Raw genomic sequence first — 24,274 nt, 5'->3', positions numbered from 1 at the left:
TATATATACATATATATGTGTGTATATATATATATATATATATATATATATATATATATATACATATATATTTATATATATATATTTGTATATATATATATATATATATATATATATATAATATATATATATATATATATATATATATATATATATATATATATATAAATCAGGAAGAACAGGTGGAGTTGGAAGAGAAGGGGTAGGAATGATAATGACACCAAGAGCAGGAAAGGCATTAACGTAATGAAGAGCTATAAATAGTAGATTGTTACTTGCAAAGTTTAAATCAAAGCAGTGGAATATGAGTATTATAGTTTTCTATGCACCAACAAATGATTCCCCTTAAAAAAAGAAAGATGAATAGATAAGATCCAAGAGAATGATAGAAAAGTCGTGATTGGTGACCTCAATGCTAAAGTTTGAAGGAATAATCCAGGTATAGAGAATGTGATCGGTGTTGAGGGTATTGGCGAAGTTGCAAATGAAAATGGAGCACATTTTATAATTTTTGTTCTACAAACCATCTTGTTACTGGCGCTACACTTTTCCCAGCACAAAGACATCCACACATATTTATAGACTTCACCATGTGGAAATTACAAAAATCAAATAGATCACATAGCTATTTATAAAGAAAGAAGGAGGACTCTGAAAAAATGTAATAAGCTATAGAGGTGCAGATATTGGTGGTGATCACCAGCTCCTCGTTGCCACTGAAATTAAAACTGAAAGCATCCAATAGATATGTACATAGAATACTTATGTTTGATACAACTAAGCTTCTAGAAGATGAGCACAAAAAAACATTTGCAATTGAATGTAGGAATCGATTTTCGTCTTAAAGACTATAAGATACGAAAAGCAGACAGTTAATGAAGAATGGTGTGAAATTAAGAACATATATCAGTCAGTTGGTAGTGAAGTTTTAGAACATGTAGTTACAAGGAGGAAGCCATGGATATCAAATGATACTAGAGATACTATGAAAAGGAGACAAAGACAGAAATTGATTGTTGAAAGTTTACGAGGAAGTAATGAAAATTACAAGGTAGAGCATGCTAAGTATTCCAGTTTTGATAGTGATCTCAAAAGAAAAGCCAGGAATGATTGGAGAGAATATTTAGACAGGAAAGCAGTTGAAACTGACATAGCTATGAATTCATGGAGTGGCTATGGCGTAGGAATGACTCATAGAATTATTAATGAAATCTTTACTAGAGCAAAGAATTAGAAACATATAGCCGTCAAAAAGAGAGATGGCTCTGTTATAACAACAAAAGATGAAGAATGGCAACGTTGGATGGAGCACTTTAGTGAGGTCATGATTAGGAGATATGAAGGGAATAATTTGATTGATATACTTAAAGCTGAGGAAGACCTCGAAGTGCCCATAAATAATTTCAGTGTGTCCGAAGTCGAAGCTATCATTAAAAAAAATCAATAGATGGAAACCCCCGGGATATGATTGAAAAACTGCTGATATGATATTCCCCGAAAATGAAGTGAATCCCACAATACTTACAAGATTATTTTGTAGAATGTGGTGTGAAGAAGTAAAACCTTTTGTATGGGAGCTATGTGTGAGGGTGAAAATGGCAAAAAATGGAGATTTGACTGATTGCAATAATTACAGAGGCATTACACTTACGTCAGTTGTCATGAAAATATATAGTATGCTCATTCTAAAGAGACTAGAGCGAAATATTGATGAAAATCTGAGAGAAGAACAAGCAGTATTTAGAAAAGGTAGAAGTTGTACTGACCAAATATCCATTTTGAGTCATTTTGTACAGCATTGTGTAGAATATAGAAATCCTCTTTTGATGGCATTTGTGGACTATCAAAGAACTTTTGATATTTTGCTCCGGCCAATGTTATGCGGAGTCCTGCGTTGTTATGGAGATCCTCTTAAATATGTAAATTTGATTAAGTCTGTTCATGAGCATTGCAAGTGCAAAGTTAATGTTAATGGAGCCCTATCAAATGAATTTCCAGTGAAGAGTGGAGTACTTCACGAGAATGTGTTGTCACCTATGTTGTTTATCCTCCTCTTGGATTTTGTAAGGCGTAGAACAGTTGGAATGGCGGAGAAGGACTGGACTGAATTAGTAACAGAAAATTAGCTGACCTAGAGTATGCTGATGAAGCTGTCCTTATTAACAAAACGCCACAGGACTTGCAAAGCTTGCTTACCATAATGCATGAAATATCACATCAAGTTGGGCTCAAGATTAGTAGAAGAAAGACAGAGATGATGAGAACGGAATATGCTATGGAAGATGAAATATATTTGGAAGGAGAAAGGATTAATGAGGTATAATCATTTAGATATTTAGAATTTGAGTTTATTGAACGATTGAAAAAAATAAATCAGGCGATGGTTAGGTTAAGTAAAATTTGGGAATCAAATTGCCGGAAATTACATATAAAAGTCCCGCTATATATGATTTTATAGTGATCGGTGTTACTGTATGGACATGAGGCTTGGTATGACAATGAAACAATATCGAATAGATTTTGTAGCTTTGAGAACAAAGCCATCAAAAGAATATTGGGAGGTAAATGGCAGGATATGATTAGAAATGAAACTATAAGATAGATTACTTGAGTGCCATATGTGAATGAGATCATGGCGAGAAATAGATGGAGATAGTTTGGGCATGCTCTTCGCACTCCCCAAGAAAGAGTAGGTCACTAAACTCTCAACTGAGCTCCACAAGGTACTAGAAGAGTTGGAAGACCCAATCCTACATGGCTGAGGACTATGTAGAGTGAAGTAGTTATGATAAATGGAGAAGTATTGATTTAAAATCTCAAGATAAAGACGACTGGCGAAATCTAATTGAGGCCCTTTATGTCAATAGGCGTGGGAAGAGATGATATATATATATATATATATATATATATATATATATATATATATATATATATATATATATATATATATATATTCATCAATTACATTTAACCAAGTATGGAGTTTATTTTCAATAAACACATCATCAGATTCACAATAGACACAAACTAGTCTGTTAAAATGAAGATGAAAACAAATGTCATTGTAACAATTAGCTTATATTGATAGAAAGAAAGCTTTTAAATTATGTTTTTAACACTAGATCATCTACCGTCATTTGTAGCTTCCATAAACACTGCCATGCATTCGAATTTTTTTGGATTAAACAAAGTTAAATGATTATTTATAGACATAACTGCCTTTTGTCCGATTAAAATTCATCAGTTCAGAGATTTTCGTAAATTAATCATTTATTTCTTATTTCATAATCATAGTAAGTCTTCGATAATCTTCTTTATACGCTTCTTTTATTATTGTAAATCATTCGTTTTACACAATACACCAACCTAAGACTGAAAACTTATGTATAGCATCTTACCCTACATCTTCTTTCCCAATTTCTCTGGGCGTTATTCCATTTTGTTCCACCTGTTTTGAATTTGGATCAATCCGAAGTTTGTTCCAGAAGTTATTTCACTTCTGTGGAAGTTGTTCGTAAGCACTTTTTGTCGATTTTTTTCCAGATCATAAGCCAAACCAAAATGGCATGGGAGCCTGATTAGATACAAAGAGCTTAAAAGTACTTTCCTTTTACAGTGGGCTTCAACAGTTTCGTTGCACATCAAGGGAAGTCAAAGTGAAGTCTGGCAATTCTTTAGCAGGTAGCATTCTTGTGTGACACAGATAACGCTTAACAAATGGCAAAGTTATGTTAATCAAGTAAAAATACTATTAAATGGATAGCAAATACTGCAGCATAATAAGAAGCATCATAATTTTATCATTTTACAATAAGCCTCTCCATTACTTCTTGCAGTTATTATATTAGGTAGTTGCCAGATATCTCTTTAGCCTAACATGGTGTGAAAAGAAAGTCATGAAGCCAGCTGTACAATCAGTGACATCTGTTGAGAGATTTTACTGAGATATTTTAAAACTAACATCTCTGCATTCTCACAGAATAATTGATTTTTCAAGTAACAAAAACTATAAAAAATATGAGGATGAAAAGCACTTATAATTGATTTTATTTCTAGCATTTGCTGATTGTTAATCTAGTAAACTTGGCCTTTTGATTTTATCAATTTCAGCTTGAACAAAAAATAAAAACTCTTGGAACAGTGTTAATATCTCTTTGTATTATGATTTCTGACCATGACAGACATTTCTCTGGGATTTTTTTTTTTTTTTCTTTTTTTTTTTTTTTTTTTTTTTTTGCTAGACTAGAACCCATCCTTGTTGAATATACAGTCAGCATAGGAGAGGGTGGTCATCTTCTAATTCGCTTGGCAAAAATGTCAGGTTATTTGAGGGGAAACAACCAAGTATATATAAATTTAAAAGATGATTTATTCCCATTTAGTAGAATAGGAAAAGAATTTTAATTCTTATGGAAGGGAAATTGAGTTGAAAGAATAGTTTAAAAAAAGAAAAAACACCGAGTGTAAGAAGATTTTAAAATGAAGAATTACCACAGGTGTAGGAAATAGTTCTAAGAAGGCTAGCATAGGGGAAAAGGTGTTTTGAATTTTTTTTAAGATCTTTGGACGTTTTGACAGACTTCAGGACAACGGGTTGTTAAAAAAAAAAGAATAATTTAATGAAGATAGGAACACCTGGAAAATGATAAATAAATGGATGGTAGAAGTTGTTGAAACAAGTGGCATTAAATTCTATGGAGCAGGTCTGTGTGTGTGTGTGTATGCATAAGATACTGCTAATTGGCGCAGAGGCTTTAGGGAGTTTCGATGCTTATTAATGAGTCTTCTGTGCAGTTAATCAGTTGGTGAATCGGAAGTTGAACTGGGAATGTTGCATGGGCCATTGTGTTGTTTTCACTAGATCCAGTTATGTATATATATATATATATATATATATATATATATATATATATATATATATATGTATATATATATATATATATATATATATATATATATATATATATATATATATATATATATATATGTGTGTGTGTGTGTGTGTGTGTGTTACATATGTATTTATATGTATAAATATATATGTATATATATATATATATATTATATATATATATGTGTGTGTTACACACACACACACGCACATATATATATATATATATATATATATATATATATACATATATATATATAATGTGTGTGTGATTACAAATAAGCAACAGCTGCTTACCATCTGTCATTAATGATTAAAGAAAACTCCAATCTCAATATCCAGTGATGTTCTTCAGTGTTCATTTAGTTCTTTACATCCATATTGTATCACTGACACAATATCTCATTCCCCTATAATTATGACTCTCGAAAGCATGTCGGGATGCAGAGCCTGTAATTCAGTTAAGCTCTGTTTCTGCTTATTTCTGAACTCAACTCTGTTAGTAAGTATTTCTGGACTCAAATCTGTTTTTAATTCTGCTTATTTCTGAACTTAACTATATTTCTACTTATTTCTGAAGTCAGCTCTGTTTTTAATTATTTCTGAACTCAACTCTATTTCTACTTATTTCTGAAGTCAGCTCTGTTTTTACTTATTTCTGAACTCAACTCTATTTCTACTTATTTCTGAAGTCAGCTCTTTTTTTTACTTATTTCTGAACTCAATTCTATTTTTAAGTATTTCTGAAGTCAATTCTGTTTTTAATTATTTCTGAACTAAACTCTGTTTCTTCTTATTTCTGAACTTAACTCTGTTTTTAAATATTTCTGAAGTCAACTCTGTTTCTACTAATTTCAGAACTCAACTCTATTTTTACGTATTTCTGGACTCAACTTTGTTTTTAATTTTGTGAACTCAATTCTGTTTTTACGTATTTTTGGACTCGGCTTGGTTTTTTATTATTTCTGGAGTCAACTCTGTTTTTTATTATTTCTGAACTCAATTATGTTTTTTTACGTTTGTCTAAACTCAACTCTGTTTTTAACTATTTCTCAACTTAACTCTCTACTAATTTCTGAACTTAACTCAGTTTTATAATCATTCCTGAACTGAACTGTTTCTACTTATTTCTGAACTCAACTCTGTTTTTTACGTATTTCTGGACTCACCTCTGTTTTTAATTAGTCCTGAACTCAACTCTGTTTCTACTTATTTCTGAAATCTACTCTTTTTTCTGGATTTGGCAGTGTTTTTACTTATTTCTGGACTCAACTCTGTTTCTACTTATTTCTGAATTCAACTCTGTTTTTACGTATTTCTGGACTCAACTCTTTTTAGTTATTTTTGAACTCAACTCTTTCTACTTATTTTTAAATCAACTCGGTTTTTACTTATTTCTGGACTCAACTCTGTTTCTACTTATTTCTGAATTCAACTCTGTTTTTACGCATTTCTGAACCCAGCTCTATTGCTAAGTTAGTCTGAACCCAGCTTAGTTTTCAACTATTTCTGAACCCAGCTCTATTTTGATGTATTTCTGAATTTAGCTCTGCATTCCAGCTCAGATGTGTTTGCCTAAAAAATCATTATTCTTTCTGTTTCTGCCACATTATGTTATTTTGTGACTTCATTCTTTTCTCTGAAAAATCACAGAATTCAAATGGCAGAATCTGCTTTTAAAATCTAGGTGTGTGGTGATGTCCCGAATGCATCTCCTTGTTTTAATTACTAAATTAAAACGAAATAGGACACATGCCAATACTGGAGCCCAGATTCCTCTATAGGACTTAGCCATTCCGGTTTGTAGAATTTCTTTGTTTTTCCACGAACCTGAAATTACTCACGTTTCTTATCTAAATGAATAAGCATGTTCTATAATGGACTGGAATCAATTTACATGTTTTGTATTTAGTCATCGCAGGAATTATTATTATTTTTCCATTCTAAAAATTTCTTGGATCTATAGCTTTTGCTTTGTTCATCAGTCTGTCATGCATAACTTGCTATCTCAACACTCTTGGATGGTTGAAGGAACTTCTGTAAAAATCCTGAAAAAAAGTGTTTGGTATTGTTATGGGTAAAACCTATGTCCTTCTGTTGTTAAATACAACTTGGAACCTTTTCGAAGACACAGACACACACACACACACACACATATATATATATATATATATATATATATATATATATATATATATATATATACACACATATATATATACATATGTTATTACGTGCTTTTCCCCATTTGTATGGGGTCAGCACGTTAACCTTCTTTTTGAAGGACTTTGCATTGGCTTTGGGGTAGACCGTAATTCCCATCGGCTGCCCTACCTAACATCACTTGAGAACCCGGTAATGTTTGTTCATATATTGTACCAGTCACCAACGTCCTTCCTTCCAGCAGCGAGGAGTCTTGGCACGGTTTGGTTGACAGTTCGAGACATGTGAGGTGTATGTTATGTTGTAGAAGGTGCTGGAGTGGCTTTGTTTGTGTGTGTGTATTAGTCTGTAACACCCATTTGCTTTTAAGAAAACCTATCCGTCGATTACATACATAATCCAGAGGTGTATACACGGACAGCAAAGTGTTCTCTGTGACTGGTCTGCTGCAGATCTCTCTCTCTCTCTCTCTCTCTCTCTCTCTCTCTCTCTCTCTCTCTCTATATATATATATATATATATATATTTATATATATATATATATTGCGCTCTATATATATATATGTATATATATATATATATATATATATATATATATATATATATATATATATATATATATATATATATATATATATATATATATATTTTTGCGCTCTCTCTCTCTCTCTCTCTCTCTCTCTCTCTCTCTCTCTCTCTCTCTCTCTCTCTCTCTCTCTCTCTCTCTCTCTCTCTCTATATATATATATATATATATATATATATATATACAAAGAGCGCGCGCTCTTTTCATCATTGGATAATGAATCACAGACGAGTTTATAACTGTTACAATTAAAACTTCATTTATTGTGATTATATGAAATGAATGGAAAAGAAATGTGCAGATTTCAACTTATTAAAAAAAAACTGTCGTTAACAAAAATACTCACAAACATATAATCATTTCTAACATTGTTACTACATATACTTAAACTCCCGTAAACTTTGATGTATACTGGCGAACCTCAGAAGAGTACATATACCTTCAAGGTCTATCGACCTTGTATAAATTCATGTAAAATTATGATCACCATTATTCTCATTACACACGCACACACACACATATGTATATATATATGTATGTATACAGTATATATGTATATATATATATATATATATATATATATATATATATATATATATATATATATATATATATACATACAGGCACGGCTGAGATTCCTGAAAAAATAATCGGGTTTTTCTGTTGCAGCTTCAAAGTCTTACGTTTCATATATATATATATATATATATATATATACAACCACACGAAGCGCACGTAGTCTACGGGACATAGAACCCTCTTTTAACTATCACAAACAGAAAAACACATCCTTGCTTTGCTAGATAGTCACTATGCAGTTGTATAATTCAAGTTTTGCTGTATAGACCTTGAAAGTATATGTACTCTTCTGAGGTTTCCCAGTATACATCACAGTTTACGGGAGTTTGAGTATATTTGGTATTAATGTTAAGAGAGATTATATGTTTGTGTGTATTTTTGTTAATGATATTTTATTAAAAATTGTAATCTGCATTTTTCCTTACCGTTCAATTTATATAATCACAATAATTGAAGTTTTATTTGTAACATTTATAAATTCGTCTGTGATTCATCATCCAATGATCAAAAGAGTAGGCGCTTGCATGAGGAAGAATTCGTTTGTGTTGCTGAAGACGAAATTTAAGGCGTCTGAGGGTCATCGGGGGAAATTGATCATTTCTTTGGGATTAAACGGGAGATGAAAAATCTTCATCGGAGATTATAACTTTAGTGTCTCATTAATTACAGCGCGAAATCTGGTGTTTAAGTTGAAATTTATTTATCATTTCGAGGATGTAATTTTCTTTTTCTTTCTTTTTTGATAAGTCGAATATTTTTATTTAAGTAATTTTTTTTTAACTTTCATTTATTGACAGGTTTAACTGGCGTTACGACACACATGAAGTGTTTTTTTTTTTTTATTTAGGGATATCGTCTTCAACAGCTTTAATTGAAGGAGTCAAGGTTTAAAATCTACAGAAATCTAAATGTTCTGTAGAATATTATGTATAGTACATAAGTAGGATAATGATATGATAGAGAATAAAGGAAGCTTGAAATAAAGCATCGTAGATTAAGTCATACACTTGAGATTTGCACACAAAAAAATAAAAATAAAAAGTCTGAAAATTCGTGGAAAATATGCTCATAGATATACAAAATTAAAAACGTCTCTCGGATTAAGTAAGTGTTTGATAATATGATAGATCGTTTAAAAGTGCAACACAGTAATCTGTTACATCTAACTGGTGAATATGCAAAATTTTAAGACCCATGAGAATTCAATAAATATGCAAAGTTTTATGAGAATTCATCATTAAAGTAAAATTCAAAGGCTTTTTTTAAATCATAGATTAAACATTATTGAAATTCATTAAGTAAACATTATTGAAAATCCTTAGAATTCACTACTGCAAAATTCAGTTGTCTTTGTGAATTCATCTATGATTACAAAAGATTTCTTTATTACTTTGAAAATGCGATGATCTAGCCTTTTTAGAATTACTGTTCAAAGAGTAGTATCTTGTAATTTTTATGTTCTCTCCCTCTCCCCCTTCCCCTACCCCTACCAGTTGCATCTGGCCACACGCGCAGCACCATCTACAACAATTCGGCAAGGGACAGAATGGTAGTCGGAGTTCGTTTGCAGGTAAGGGAAATTCTTTATGCTCCTTTGTAAACACGAGAGAGAGAGAGAGAGAGAGAGAGAGAGAGAGAGAGAGAGAGAGAGAGAGAGAGAGAGAGAGAGAGAGAGAGAGCACAGAAAGGAGAAAAACAAGGGGAAAAGTGTTTGGAAAATAAACAAAATCAGAATAGCTTTATACTCGAGGAGGAAAAAATCGTTTGCTCACTGGTGCGAAAGTTGATTCGATGCGGAAAACAAAAGCCGCTCATAAACAAGAGAGAGAGAGAGAGAGAGAGAGAGAGAGAGAGAGAGAGAGAGAGAGAGAGAGAGAGAGAGAGGTCATCATATTTAATTTTAATTTTTTATATAAACATTCTTGAATAATATCTGTGTTTTTATTGTTTCGTTTGCATAAAATCCCTTATTAGTTATATTAAAATTTGCAATATTCTTTCTTGCCTGCATATTAATTTTATTTCCATATGTTTGCAAGGATGTTCACTATTGCATGCTACCTTATGTTGTATAAAGCTGTTTTCGTTAGTTTAGATGTTCAAGTGTTCTAGTTTTATTTTACTTCATTCTCTTCAGTCCCATCGATTTGCAGCTGCTGTACCTTTCCAGAGGCGAAGCTGCTGTATCTTTCCAGACCACCAGTGACTAGAACCTTACCTTTCATCTCCCTGACTCATCTATTTCTCTCCACTTACTGTAGATCCAGAAACTGAAAACGAGGACGCAACGTACCGACCTTATTTCCCATACTTCTTCTAACACAAATAACCCAACTTCTTTATTCCCGAAGGACCCCAAAAACAACAGTCTGGAACCGCGGTCGTCGTCCAGCGCGTCCAGCCAGGTTGAATGCAGCAGCGTCATCAACGGAAAGTCGAACGCCAATGCCGCGTCGAACGCCACCAGCATAGAATTGAAGTTGTTCAAGGAGAAGGAAAACAAACTGCGAGTTGACACGGGGCTTGAGAAGATCGCTGAGGCATCGTCTACCAGCAACGCCCCCGGCAGTAGATCTGGCAAGAGGAAGCAGAGCGTCGAGGGAATCCGCTTGGTGGTGATATCTTGCGTGGATGCAACGGACAAATCGCCCACAAAGGGCAGGAAGAAATCGACCGAAGGGGTCGTGTTCTTGGAACCCGTCAAAGCAAACGTTGAGGAAGGAGGCCAACACACGAGAGAGATGAGCAACTTCCAGGAGGTGGAGGAGGAAGAGGAAGAGGAGAGTAAGAAACAAAAACCAAAGGGGGACAAAGGTGTGGAGCAGCCACAGGATATGTCCTTCTGCATCGAGGGTTACAGCCAAGAGCTCCCATCTGACGGAGGAGCGAGGTCTCCCGACGTAAAAAACCGACAGATTAAAGAAGTATTGGAAGTCCAGGTGACACATGACGGTGACTTCGTGTGTCGGAAATTGCCCGAACTGCAGAATAAAAAGTACGTGGAAGACTATGACGTGTGCAAGGAGTCGTAGGCATCGCTGCTGCAAAGGCATTGCTGGAATGGCCGGACATTTGCCTGCAATTGCATAACTGAGTGACCTTAGCATAATCTGAAGGGAAGGCTATAAAATGGTGCCAGTCTCGCTTCCTGTGTCTCGCTTTCAGTATCTTGATAATGAAGGGAAATGACGACATTAAAATTCTCGTCAATGAAGCTATTGTTTGAAAGGATTATGTCTCCTTTTTATCAATGATTTTGATTTACGTATGCTTCGTATTTGTGCTGTTTTATTTTGCTTCGCTATTTTGAAATGCTGATTGTTTTTAGTTTATAAGATTGCTTTTATGCCCACTGATGATGGTAAGCTCAATTACATACATACACACACATACATTATACACACACATTATATACACACACATATATATATATATATATATATATATATTGTATATTTATTTATGTATATATATATACATATATATATATATATATATATATATATATATATATATATATATGTATATATATATACCTACATACAGAATATACATTTATGTATGTACATATACATATATATATATATATATAGAGAGAGAGAGAGAGAGAGAGGGAGAGAGAGAGATGATTAGTATATATATATATATATATGGGGGTGTGTGTGTTTTTATATATAACTAAATGTATGCAGGATATGTACATGTGTGTGTCTGTTAGCGGCAAAATTTAAAATTTATATTTCCATAAAATACCTAGAAAATATATAAAATGCCAAAACTCTGCAGTTGAGGTATATAACTGTAAGAATTCAACACATCTAGGTATTCTGTGAAACACCAACAATTATTCCTTTGAATAAGTGTGAAACAATTCAAAAGGGAAATCGAGAGCTAATTGACTTGTGTCTGTTATTCTATTGTTCGACTTACGAGGCTAAAGATCATTTAGTTCATTAAACGCTTGATGAGTATTTTAGCCTTTCTAATATTGGACGCATGCGTGCATTTTCTTCACTAACATATACCCTTCAAAATGGAGGGTATTGAAGTGTTGAAGTTCCAGCTTTTATCAACAACTAGTAAATAAAACAGGTGCTTGAGCTAAAAATACAGCTGCATAATCCCGTAAACGCTATCAACAGTGACTGTATGAAGTTGGGATTGGTAAAGCTACAGCAAAAAAAGTCCTTCGTCATAATTGGTTGGTGAACATGTATGGCATAATGTAAGTGCAGCAGAGACAGAAGCTCACTATGCCATTAAAGGAGGGCAGTACTACCATTAGGAAATATGTAGCTGATGTGGACTATTTGATGTACTGTATAAAGCATATAAAGCACACAAATCAGTAGGTTTCGCTCAAATATAGAATTATTTCTTCAGTTATATGTTCCATACCAACAGAAGCATGAGGTATGAATAAAGAATTGTTGTGAAACCAATAATTTTCCGGGAATTTAATTATCGATGTCAAGTTGATCTAATGGATTTTCAAAGTCATCCAGTTGGAAACATCCAAAATGAATTTTAGTCTGGCAGGAGCATCAAACAAAGTTTGTAGTTCTTAAAGTTCTTGACACTTAAGAGAGCTGAGGAAGTAGCCTGCAACTAAACTGCTATATTTACTCATATTGTCGCAAAATCCACTTTACAGTCAAACAAGGTGGTATGTGAATTTTCAAATAATAAAAATGTTATTTCAAATAATAAAAATGTTATTTCAAATAATAAAAATTATTGCTCCCAGTTGTATATTAAAGTGTTAAACCTATGCTATTTATATACTTTACCCAAGTACACTGATTCATTCTATGGAATTCCCAGGTATTGTTGAAAAGGCCGAGGTCGAATGTATAATGTTAGAACATATCAAAATTGTTTTATACTTTGCCTAAAATAGCCAGGTATTCTAAAGAGCACCTAGGCATTTTACAAATTACCAGGATTTTAAACTTTGCCGCTAACACACACACACACACACACACACATACACACACATATATATATATATATATATATATATATATATATATATATGTATATATATATATATATATATATACATATATATATATATACATATATATATATATATATATATATATATATATATATATATATATATATATATATATATATACTGTATATATATATATATATAATATATATACAGTATGTATATATATATATATATATATATATATATATATATATATATATATATATATAACCGACATATACACACACGTATGAGGATGAACAGGAAATTATGTATGTGGAAAGCAGTGCCGAGGAGATTTGATTTGAAGTATACAAGGGAGATATTAGTCGTAAAGGCATTGGTGAAATGGCCGGTCATTTGTATTCAAATGCAAGTCCGGAGCACGATGATAGGTCCTCGCGGAGCCGGGCAAAATCATTTTCGGGAAATTCAGTCTGCGATGAGAGAAGGGATTAAATGTCTTGCCACGGCGATGTCTAAAGATTTTTTTTTCAAATAATAAAACTGAGGTTCATTGCTGAGCATTTTTGTCCAGGGAAATGTAGAATTCGTGTTGAAATATTTTTTAAGCTTTGCATGTTAGTTCCCAAGAATTAGAATAAGAAAAAAAAAAATATAGATGAATTTATGAAATTTATGGTACAGTTTTGGTCGTTTTACTTTGCCTCCTTTTACTATACCTCTATTCTCCTTTCTCGTTCTCTTCTCATTTCCCTCTTCCTCTCTTATCCTTTCCCTCTTCCTCTCTTGTCTATCTCTATTCTCTTTTCCCTCTTCCTCTCTTGTCTAACTCTATTCTCGTTTCCTTCTTCCTCTATTCTCTACCTCTATTCCTTTTCCAATCTTTTTCTCATCTCTACATCTATTCTCTTTTCCCTCTTCCTCTCTTATCCTTTCCCTCCACCATTATTCTTCTTTCCCTCTTCCTCTCCTCTTCCTTCCTTCTTCCTCTATTCTTCTTTCCCTCTTCCTCTCTTCTTTCCCTCTACCTTTATTTTCTTTCCCTCTTCCTTTCTTCAGTGGCGGTGTCTAACTTTTTTTTTTTTTACTGTAATTGTGGGGTTTCTCCATGGTACTTTTCTGGGTAGAATGGCCTCCCATGCCCCAATTCTTGGCCATATATCACAAATTCATAAAGCCATTTATCCAAAATAAATTTGGTTTTATATATATATATATATATATATATATATATATATATATATATATATATATATATATTCAAATAAGCCATATATTTTTTATACATTAATATCTGGATTCTCTTAACGACCTCGGGATCAGAGTCCCAGGCGAAATCACACAAGGACAACAGCCTCTGACTGACCGGTCAGAAGCTGTTGTCTTTGTGTGATTTCGCCTGGGGCTCTGATCCCGAGGTCGTTAAGAAAATCCAGACATTAATGTATAAAAAATATATGGCTTATTTGAATATGACAGGGGTCTACTCTCGGCCGGTCAGAAGCTGTTGCCTTTGTGTGATTTCGCCTGGGGCTCTGATCCCGAGGTCGTTAAGAGAATCCAGACATTAATGTATCAAAAATTTATGGCTTATTTGGATATGAAAAACACGTCTAAATGTGCAAAATTTATCATATATGTATATATATATATATATATATATATATATATATATATATATGTATATATAAATATATATATGTGTATATATATATATGTATATACTTTATATATATATATATATATATATATATATATATGTGTGTGTGTGTGTGTGTGTATGTATGTATGTATATTATGTCTGTGTGTGACAATTTTCAAAATTTATATTTCTAAGATAGTAGGTAGTAGGTTGCCAAAACACCTGCCTCATGTTTAGGTACTACTGCAAGAGTTATGGGGTCCTTTGACAAGCTAGAAAGTACTACATTCGATCCCTCTCTAGTTACGGCTCATTTTTCCTTGTCTACACATACACTGATTAGTCTGGCATGTTCTTTACACATTTTCCTCTTTTCTCAAACACATGACAGCACTGAGCTACCCAAAATATTTTCTTCACCCAAAGGGTTAACTACTGGACTGTAATTGTTCGGTGGCTACTTTCCAATTGGTAAGGGTAGATGAGACTCTTCAGCTATGCTAAGCAGCCCTTCTAGGAGAAGGACATTCTAAAATCAAATTATTTTCTCTAGTTTAAGGTAGTCCCATAGCCTCTGTACCATGATTTCCACAGACTTGGGTTTGAGATCTCTTGCATGAGGGTGCACTTGGGCACACTATTCTGTTTCCTTATTCCCTTTTCTCACTGGGCTATTTTCCCTGTCGGACCCCTTGGGCTTAAAGCATCATGCTTTTCCAATTAGGGTTGTAGCTTAGATAGTAATAATTTCTTTCCTTACTCACCAGACGCCAGGAAACCTAACTAGCTTTTCAGTTGTCCTGCCTAAGGATTTCCCTCTACTGCTTCCTGTCATTAAATAGTCCAACTCTCTCAACCTCCAACAACGAAGTACCCCTTCCTCTCAGGGATGCATCTAAATTTTCCTTCCAATCTCATTCTAGGCCTACCAACAGGTGTTGTTCTCTCTGATTTCTTTCAAGAATTTTCTAGGGTATCTAACATCACCCATTCTTTTCACATGGCCGTACCAGCGCAACTTTTCCTTCTCAATAAGTTTTAAAATATCTTCCATACTACTCGAGGACTTCATTTTTGACAAATCACATATTTCTTTTCAAGTTTGGCAGAGGTATGCGCTCTGAAGAGTTCTCTAGCTATCGTGATTTATCTTCAGGGTTCAATTAGTTTAGCCTCCTATTCACCATTCATGACAAAATCTCATGATAAGACACCTTTCATCTTGCCACCAGATACAGCTTGTAATGACTTGCAACACCAACGAAGCCATTTCCATCGGATATACATCACTGAAGCTTGCTAGGCTGGGTTAGCCTTCAATCTTTTCGCAACATTATAAATGTAATATATATATATATATATATATATATATATATATATATATATATATGTATGTATATATATACATATATATATTTATAATATATATATATATATATATATATATATATATATATATATATATATACATATATATATACATATACATACACACACAAATATATATATATATATATATATATATGTGTGTGTGTATATATATATATATATATATATAATGTGTGTGTGTTTATATATATATATATATATATATATATATATATATATATATATATATATATATATATATATATATATAGTCTGTACACGCAAACTGTTGCCTTTTTTTCCCTTGGGGAGGATGACGGAAGAGTTCAATCTTGCGTTTTTCAAGCGACCCGTTGGTATGGGCTTCATCCTCCCCCTCCAACCCACCAGATGCTGGTATCCATACACAGCTCTCTCTCTCTCTCTCTCTCTCTCTCTCTCTCTCTCTCTCTCTCTCTCTCTCTCTCTCTCTCTCTCTCTCTCTCTCTCTCTCTCTCTCAAGTGTTCCAGCTGAATATGAGCATTCTTTGAAGTCATTTTCATCGAATGGAATTCTCAGGCAAAAACATTTAGCTTCCAAGAAAATCTTATAATGGCAATCACGCGATGAATTCCCATCAGTAATTTGAAAAGTATTTTCTTAGAAATTTTCTATGTAAACTGAATAAGAAATGAAGTGGAGAATTCTCATTCCTGCTTCTCGATTTCGAACAATATGCCTGGGTAGAAACGCATTTTGTACTTACATTCACCAGTCTACAGTGATGATAATTTACCGCAGTTCTTTTGCATATATATATATATATATATATATAATATATATATATATATATATATGTGTGTGTGTGTTTGTGTGTATATATATGCATATATATATATATATATATATATATATATATATATATATATATATATATATATATAATGTCTGTGTGTCAGTGTAAATTGAAAGAAAAGTAAAATGTTATACATACATATATATATATATATATATATATATATATATATGTATATATATATACATATATATATATATATATATATATATATGTGTGTGTGTGTGTGGGTGTGTGTATGATGTGTGTGTGACCAAGCCGTGTTACTCGTGAAGACTTGCTAAGAATTCAGTAGGGTGAAACTTGCAACCGTAACTCCTTTTAAGGTAAAAAATCCTATGATGAAAGAATATGCATATGTGTGTTTATAGGATACTTCGTACACCTAATCTCAGCCATAATTAATTTGAGCGAAAGTTCAAGGAATTGAAGAATAGCCGACCCATTTTAGTTTTGCTCTTACTTTTATTTTCTTTGACTTTGTTCTTTCTCCAAGTAGTGCTTTGTGTGATTTGCATGCCTTGTTTCTGGTGTAATTTAGAAGTCTGGTGTCCTTTTGTTATTTCTATACAGTTTGTTGAGATGTCCCTTCCACTTTAATTCCTCTTATTTAACTCCTTGTTGTAAATGAAAGTCCCCTTCTCTCCTCCTAATATTTACGAGGCACTGAAACCACACCCCCTGTTTGTATACGAATGAGTTAAATGTTAACGCGACATGTTTTCACAGCTCCACACTAACATTCCCAACTCCTCTTTTCTTTCTCTTCCAGGTGAAAGTTCGAACCCTTCTCAGGGAGTGGAATCGTACTTCCCAGCGACAGAGTCGGTCCGAGAAGGACGCTGAGTTGGCCTCCATGGTTCCCCTTGGAGTCCCCGCCGTAATCCCGACCGGTGCAGTCCTTCTGAACGGCTCACAGATACCTACACAGTCCTTCCTCACCACTCGCTTTTCCTCGAGATCCTATCCTTTGGAACCCGTGGTGCAGGAGAAGGATGACTCATCTGGCTACAGCTCCTCACATGCCCACTCCTTCCGGAGTTACCACGACATCTCAGTGAGCGAGAAGCCCTTACGAGCTCACGTCTGGGAGAACCACCACTCCTGTTAACTTCTGCGGCAGGGAGAAGTGCTCTGCCCGTGCTCAACGCTTTTTCTGCTGGGGAAGAAGAATGTGTCCTGGAGAATCTGTCACTATGGGGTAAAGAATGGTACTGGGGGTTAGTCTCTATGGGGAAAGAATGTTTCTGGGGAATCCATCAGTGTGGGGGAAGAATGGACCTGGGGAATCAGTCACTGTGGGGGAAGAATGGTCCTTGAAGATCCATCACTGTGGGGATGAATGATCCTTTGGAATAGGTCACTGTATGGGAAGAATGGTCCTTTGGAATATGTCACAGTGGGGGAAGAATGGTCTTTCGGAATCCGGTCCTGGGGGGAAGAATTGTCCTTGGGGATCCGTCACTGTTGGGAAAGAATGGTCCTAGGGAATCCATCAATGTGCGGAAAGAATGGTCCTTGGAAATCCATCACTATGAGGGAAGAATGGTCCTTGGGAATCGGTCACTGTGGGGAAGAATGGTCCTGAGGAATCCATCACTATGGGGAAGAATGGTTATTGGGAATCCGTCACTATGGGGGAAGAATATTCATGGGGAATCCGTCACTGTGGGGGAAGAATAGTCATGGGGAATCCGTCACTGTAGGGAAGAATAGTCCTGGAGAATCTGTCACTGTTGGAAAGAATGGCCCTGGGGAATTCATCACCGTTCACTAAGAATGGTCCTTGGGGATCCGTCACTGTGAGGAAGAATGGCCCTGGGGAATCCATCATTGTTGGGAAGAATGGTCCTGGGGAATCCGTCACTGTTAGTGAAAAGTGGTCCTTGGGAATCCATTATTGTTTGGGAAGAATGGTCCTTGGGATTCTGTTACTGTGGGGAAGAATAGTCCCAGGGAACCCGTCACTGTTGGAAACAATGCCCCTCGGGAATCTGCTACTGTTGGGGTATAGTGGTCATGGGGAATCCGTCACTGTGAGGGTATAGTGGTCATGGGGAATCCGTCACTGTGGGGAAGAATGACTCTGGGGAATCCGTCAATGTTCGGGAAGAATGTCCCTTTTGAATTCGTCAATGTTTGGGAAGATTTGTTCTTGGGGATCCGTCACTGTGGCGAAGAATGGTCCTGGTGAATCCGCTACTTTTGGGAAGAATGGTCCTGGGGAATCCATTGTTGTTTGGAGAAGAATGGTCCTTGGGAATCCGTCACTGTGAGGAAGAATGATCCTGGGGAATTCATCACTCTGGGGAATTCATCACTCTGGGGAAGAATGGTCTTGAAGAATCTGTCAATGGTCGTGAAGAATGGTCATTGGGAATCCGTTACTGTGGGGGAAGAATGGTCCTGGGGAATCCATCACTGTGAAGGAAGAGTGGTCCTTGGGATTCTGTCACTGTGGAGAAGAATGGTCCTGGGGAATCCGTCACTGCTGGAAAGAATGTTACTGGCGAATCCGCCACTGTTGAGGAATAGTGGTCCCGGGAATCCTTCACTGTGGGGAATAATGTTCCTAGGGAATCCATCAATGTTCGGGAAGAATTTACCTTGGGGATAGGTAACTGTGGCGAAGAATTGTCTTGGTGAATCAGCTACTGTGTGGAAGAATGGTCCTGGGAAATCTGTTTCTGTTAGGATAATGGTCCTTGGGAATTCATCAGTGTGAAAAAAGAATGGCCCTTGGGAATCTGTCATTTTGGCGGAAGATTGGTCCTTGGGATTCCGTCACAGCGGAGAAGAACATTTCTAGGGAATCCGTCACTGTGAGTGAAGAATAGCGCTGGGGAATTCATCACTGTGATAGAAGAATGGTCCAGGGGAATCCATCACCGTGAGGGAAGAATTGTCTTGGGTAAATATCACTGTGAGGGAAGTATGGTCCTGGGGAATCCATCACTGTGAGGGTAGAATGGTCCGGGGAGTCCATCAATATGGGAGAAGAATGGTCCTGGGGAATCCATCACTGTAAGGGAAGAATGGTCCAGGGGAATCCATCACTATGAGCGGAGAAGAATGGCCATGGGGAATCCATCACTGTGAGGGAAGAAGGGCCCTGGGGAATCCATCACTGTGAGGGAAGTATGGTCCTGGGGAATCCATCACTGTGAGGGTAGAATGGTCCGGTGGAATCCATCACTATGGGGGAAGAATGGTCATGGGGAATCCATCACTGTAAGGGAAGAACGGTCCAGGGGAATCCATCACTATGAGCGGAGAAGAATGGCCATGGGGAATCCATCACTGTGAGGGAAGAATGGCCCTGGAGAATCCATCACTGTGAGGGTAGAATGGTCCGGGGAGTCCATCAATATGGGAGAAGAATGGTCATGGGGAATCCATCACTGTAAGGGAAGAATAGTCCAGGGGAATCCATCACTATGAGCGGAGAAGAATGGTCCAGGGGAATCCATCACTATGAGCGGAGAAGAATGGCCATGGGGAATCCATCACTGTGAGGGAAGAATGGTCCTGGGGAATCCATCACTTTGAGGGAAGAATGGCCCTGGGGAATCCATCATTGTGAGGGAAGAATGGTCCTTGGGAATCCATCACTGTGAGGGAAGAATAGTCCTGGGGAATCCATTTCTTTGAGGGAAGAATGGTTCTGGGGAATACTTCACTGTGGGAAAAGAATGGTTCTGGGGAATTCATCACTGTGAGGGAAGAATGGTCCTGGGGAATCCATCATTAGGGAAATTTGGTCCTGGGGAATCCATCACTGTTAGGGAAGAAAAGTCCTGGCGAATCCATCACTGTGAGGGAAGAATTGTCCTGGGTAAATATCACTGTGAGGGAAGAATGGTCCTGGGGAATCCATCATTAGGGAAGAATGGTCCTGGGAAATCCATCACTGTTAGGGAAGAAAAGTCCTGGGGAATCCATCACTGTGAGGGAAGAATTGTCCTGGGTAAATATCACTGTGAGGGAAGAATGGTCCTGGGGAATCCATCACTGTTAGGGAAGAAAAGTCCTGGGGAATCCATCACTGTGAGGGAAGAATTGTCCTGGGTAAATATCACTGTGAGGGAAGAATGGTCCTGGGGAATCCATCACTGTTAGGGAAGAAAAGTCCTGGGGAATCCATCAACGTGAGGGAAGAATTGTCCTGGGTAAATATCACTGTGAGGGAAGAATGATCCTGGGGGATCCATCACTGAGAGGGAAGAATGGTCCTGGGGAATCCATCACTGTGAGGGAAGAATGGTCTTGAGGAATCCATCACTGTGAGGGAAAAATTGTCCTGGGCAAATCTGTCTCTATGGATGAAGATGGGTCCCGGGGAATCCGTCACTGTGGAGAAGAATGGTCCTGGGGAATCCTTCATTGTTGGGGAATAACAGTCCTGGGGAATCCGTCATTGTTTGGCAATAATGGTCTTGGGAAATCCGTCATTGTTTGGGAATAATGGTTCTGGGGAATCCGTCATTGTATAGGAATAATGGGCCTGGGAAATCCGTCATTGTTTGGGAATAATGGTTCTGGGGAATCCGTCATTGTTTAGGAATAATGGTTTTGGGAATCTGTCATTGTTTGGGAATAATAGTCCTGGGGAATCCGTCACCAATTGCGATAAGTGGCTTCCTCAACCACCACAGTGGAAAGTATTTTGGTGGGCACCGAAACACAAGTTCAAACCAATTAATGAAAAACTATTAAGAATTAAGCCTCTGTTGATTTTAACTGTGTTCAGTATTTGAGACATCAGTTGGTATTAGCGGCGGAACTTAATTCCATATAATGCAGTGATTAATCATATCAAAAAATATCTTTAGCAGGAAATTCAAGTTACCAAATAAGAGAGGTGCTTGTGCGATGGTCATAAAGCAATTTATATACAACATGTTTAATAAACGTCAATGTTTGTATTTATCGTTATGAAATGGGTTTTAACTTCTCCATCATTATTCAAGAGGGCCAAACTACGTGGAAAAAAAACGTAAATTTTGTCCATTGCACAGTGTATTTATTTGTTCACCAACATGTATAATGATATGTCGTTTGTCGAAATGAATTATTGTTATTCCCTGATAGTTTAATCTGTTGAGCGTTATTATTACGGACAATATCAGTCTTCTACAGAGTGGAAAATCAACGGGAACATTCAAGAAAAATTTTGTGTCGAAGTTTTCCGTCTCACTTCTGGGCTGGAATTGAGTGGTTTCAGGAGCAACAAACCTTTCGACTGAAAATTATCGTCTTTTGCACTATTGCAATTCCAGCCATCTGGCTCTCATTTATCGGGATGATTGGACGACCTAGATACACAGATAAAGACCAATTAGATTTTATTCTTGTGATGAATTCTAGTGAGAGAGAGGGAGAGACAACGGATAATTATTTGCACCTTCTGCCGTAAAATGAGACCTTTCCTGTAATGTAGTCAAGGCAATGTTGGTGTGAAATATCAACATATCGTGAAATAAATTGTTGCAAAGGAGAAAGACATTTCTGGGTATCAAATTATCAGATATCAAAAGTGCCGTATTTTTAGAAACTAACTGCCTAAAATGAAGGGACTAATAAATCTTCATTAGCTAGTGTCACTATTTTTGGAAGTAATATCTTTATTGATTGGAGTGTTTTTTTTTTTTTTTTTTTGGCTGATGGCATATATTCGACTGTCTTATATGGACAATCTGAGTCCATACTCTGGACAACTTTTGGTGAAGGAAAAGAATTAATAACGCCATCTCAAGTTTGTTTTGAAAAACAATCCTGGCTCCCTCTTAACAGCAATACACTATATAAAAACTGCCAAATATTCTTGGTCAGAAAATCTCAAGCATAATCTTGATGGCCCATATTGGTTAAAAAAAATCATTGCATATTCTCGATAATCTTGTTCAGAAGACAAGATTATAGAATATTTTTTTAGTCTTTTAAACAAAATCATAACATATTCTTGAAACTCCTCTAAGTAAGAAAATCCCTAGACTATTCTTGACAGTTCTTGAGGAAAAATAATTGCATATTGTTGAGTCTTTTAAACAAAATCATAACATATTCTCGAAACTTTAAAAAAAAAAAATCCCTAGACCTCTTCCTGACAGTTCTTTAAGAAAAATAATTGCATATCGTTGACGATCGTGTTTCGAAAAACAAAATATCACGAACGTCGTTGTGTGTGTTCTCATCCGTTGTGCGTAAAAGTGATGTTCTGTAATAACTCTCTCGATGTATATTGACAATCACTACAGCCAGCTTCTCTCAGTATCGGCATCCAAGAAGAATCCATGTTATTTTGCGTAATCTATCACACTTCTTAATCTACTTCTCCCCCAACTACTTTTATCCTTCCACGCTAGAAAAACACAGCATTATTCCTTCTCTCCCTGAGAGACACGTCCTTTTTCATTTTTGTTCGTGACGAAGAAGAATACATTATTAGTAAAATGTGATATTACATTAGGTGTAATAAAAACATTGTATATATGAATTCATATATATATCACGAAATCCGGTAAATACGTATGTATATAATAATGTATTACGAGAATATTGATTATTTCAAGATAGAAAAATATTTGATTATTTATAAGTCTCCAAAAGCTCAACTTCTCTACAGTAAGTGTGCGTGTGTGTGTGTGTGTGTGTACAGGAAGGTGCTGATGTACTCTATGTGACCATTCATCTATGTACTCTCCTGCATCGTCGGGAGAATATTTTTGTAAAATACCAAATGTGGACCACAAGCCTAATATACTCCATGTAGCGTACAATAAAAATTTCAAAAAGTACATTTTTATTATTTCTATGATATCCTTGGCTATTCTGACACGGATATTTCCTGGTGAGGATTGCATTGTTTCAAACAGAACTTATAAAAGAAAGGTCTTACTCTTTAGCTTATAGGATAGGTGAAGGTCATATTCTTTAGCCGTTAGTAAAAAAAAGGTCATACTCTCTAGCTTATAGTTAAAGAAAGGTATTATTCTCTAGTTTTTAGTAAAAGAAGGGTCTTATTCTTTAACTTACAGTAAAAGAAATGTGTTATTCTTTAGCTTATGGTGAAAGAAAGGTCTTACTCTTTAAGTTATAGTAAAAGAAAGGTCATATTCTTTAGATTATGGTAAAAGAGTCATACTCTTAAGCATATAGTAAAAGAGGTCATATTCACAACCTTATAGTAAAAGAAAGGATTTATACTTTAGGTTATAGTAAAAGAGGTTATATTCTTAAGTTTATA

The 24,274-nt window shown here is 35.5% G+C and overlaps 1 protein-coding gene across 6 annotated transcripts in view; it reads left to right on the top strand.

Moving 5' to 3' along the window:
• Positions 1 to 23,799, top strand: part of LOC137627619 (adipokinetic hormone/corazonin-related peptide receptor variant I-like) — a 649,156-nt gene extending 625,357 nt beyond the window's left edge. For 3 of the 6 annotated variants that reach the window (XM_068358712.1, XM_068358710.1, XM_068358711.1), the window contains 2 exons: positions 9,713 to 9,789; positions 10,571 to 11,613. In XM_068358712.1, the coding sequence (XP_068214813.1) occupies positions 9,713 to 9,789; positions 10,571 to 11,251 (758 nt within the window). In that variant the 3' untranslated portion in view covers positions 11,252 to 11,613. Of the gene's footprint in view, positions 1 to 9,712; positions 9,790 to 10,570; positions 11,614 to 17,800 lie in introns of those variants that run through there. The other 3 variants (XM_068358715.1, XM_068358714.1, XM_068358713.1) reach the window with 2 other exon arrangements.
• The last annotated feature ends 475 nt before the right edge of the window (positions 23,800 to 24,274 follow it).

Source organism: Palaemon carinicauda, chromosome 35 (assembly GCF_036898095.1).
Source record: "Palaemon carinicauda isolate YSFRI2023 chromosome 35, ASM3689809v2, whole genome shotgun sequence".
In the NCBI taxonomy this organism is placed as follows: Eukaryota; Metazoa; Arthropoda; class Malacostraca; order Decapoda; family Palaemonidae; genus Palaemon; species Palaemon carinicauda.
This window is presented reverse-complemented; position numbering and strand designations above follow the sequence as displayed.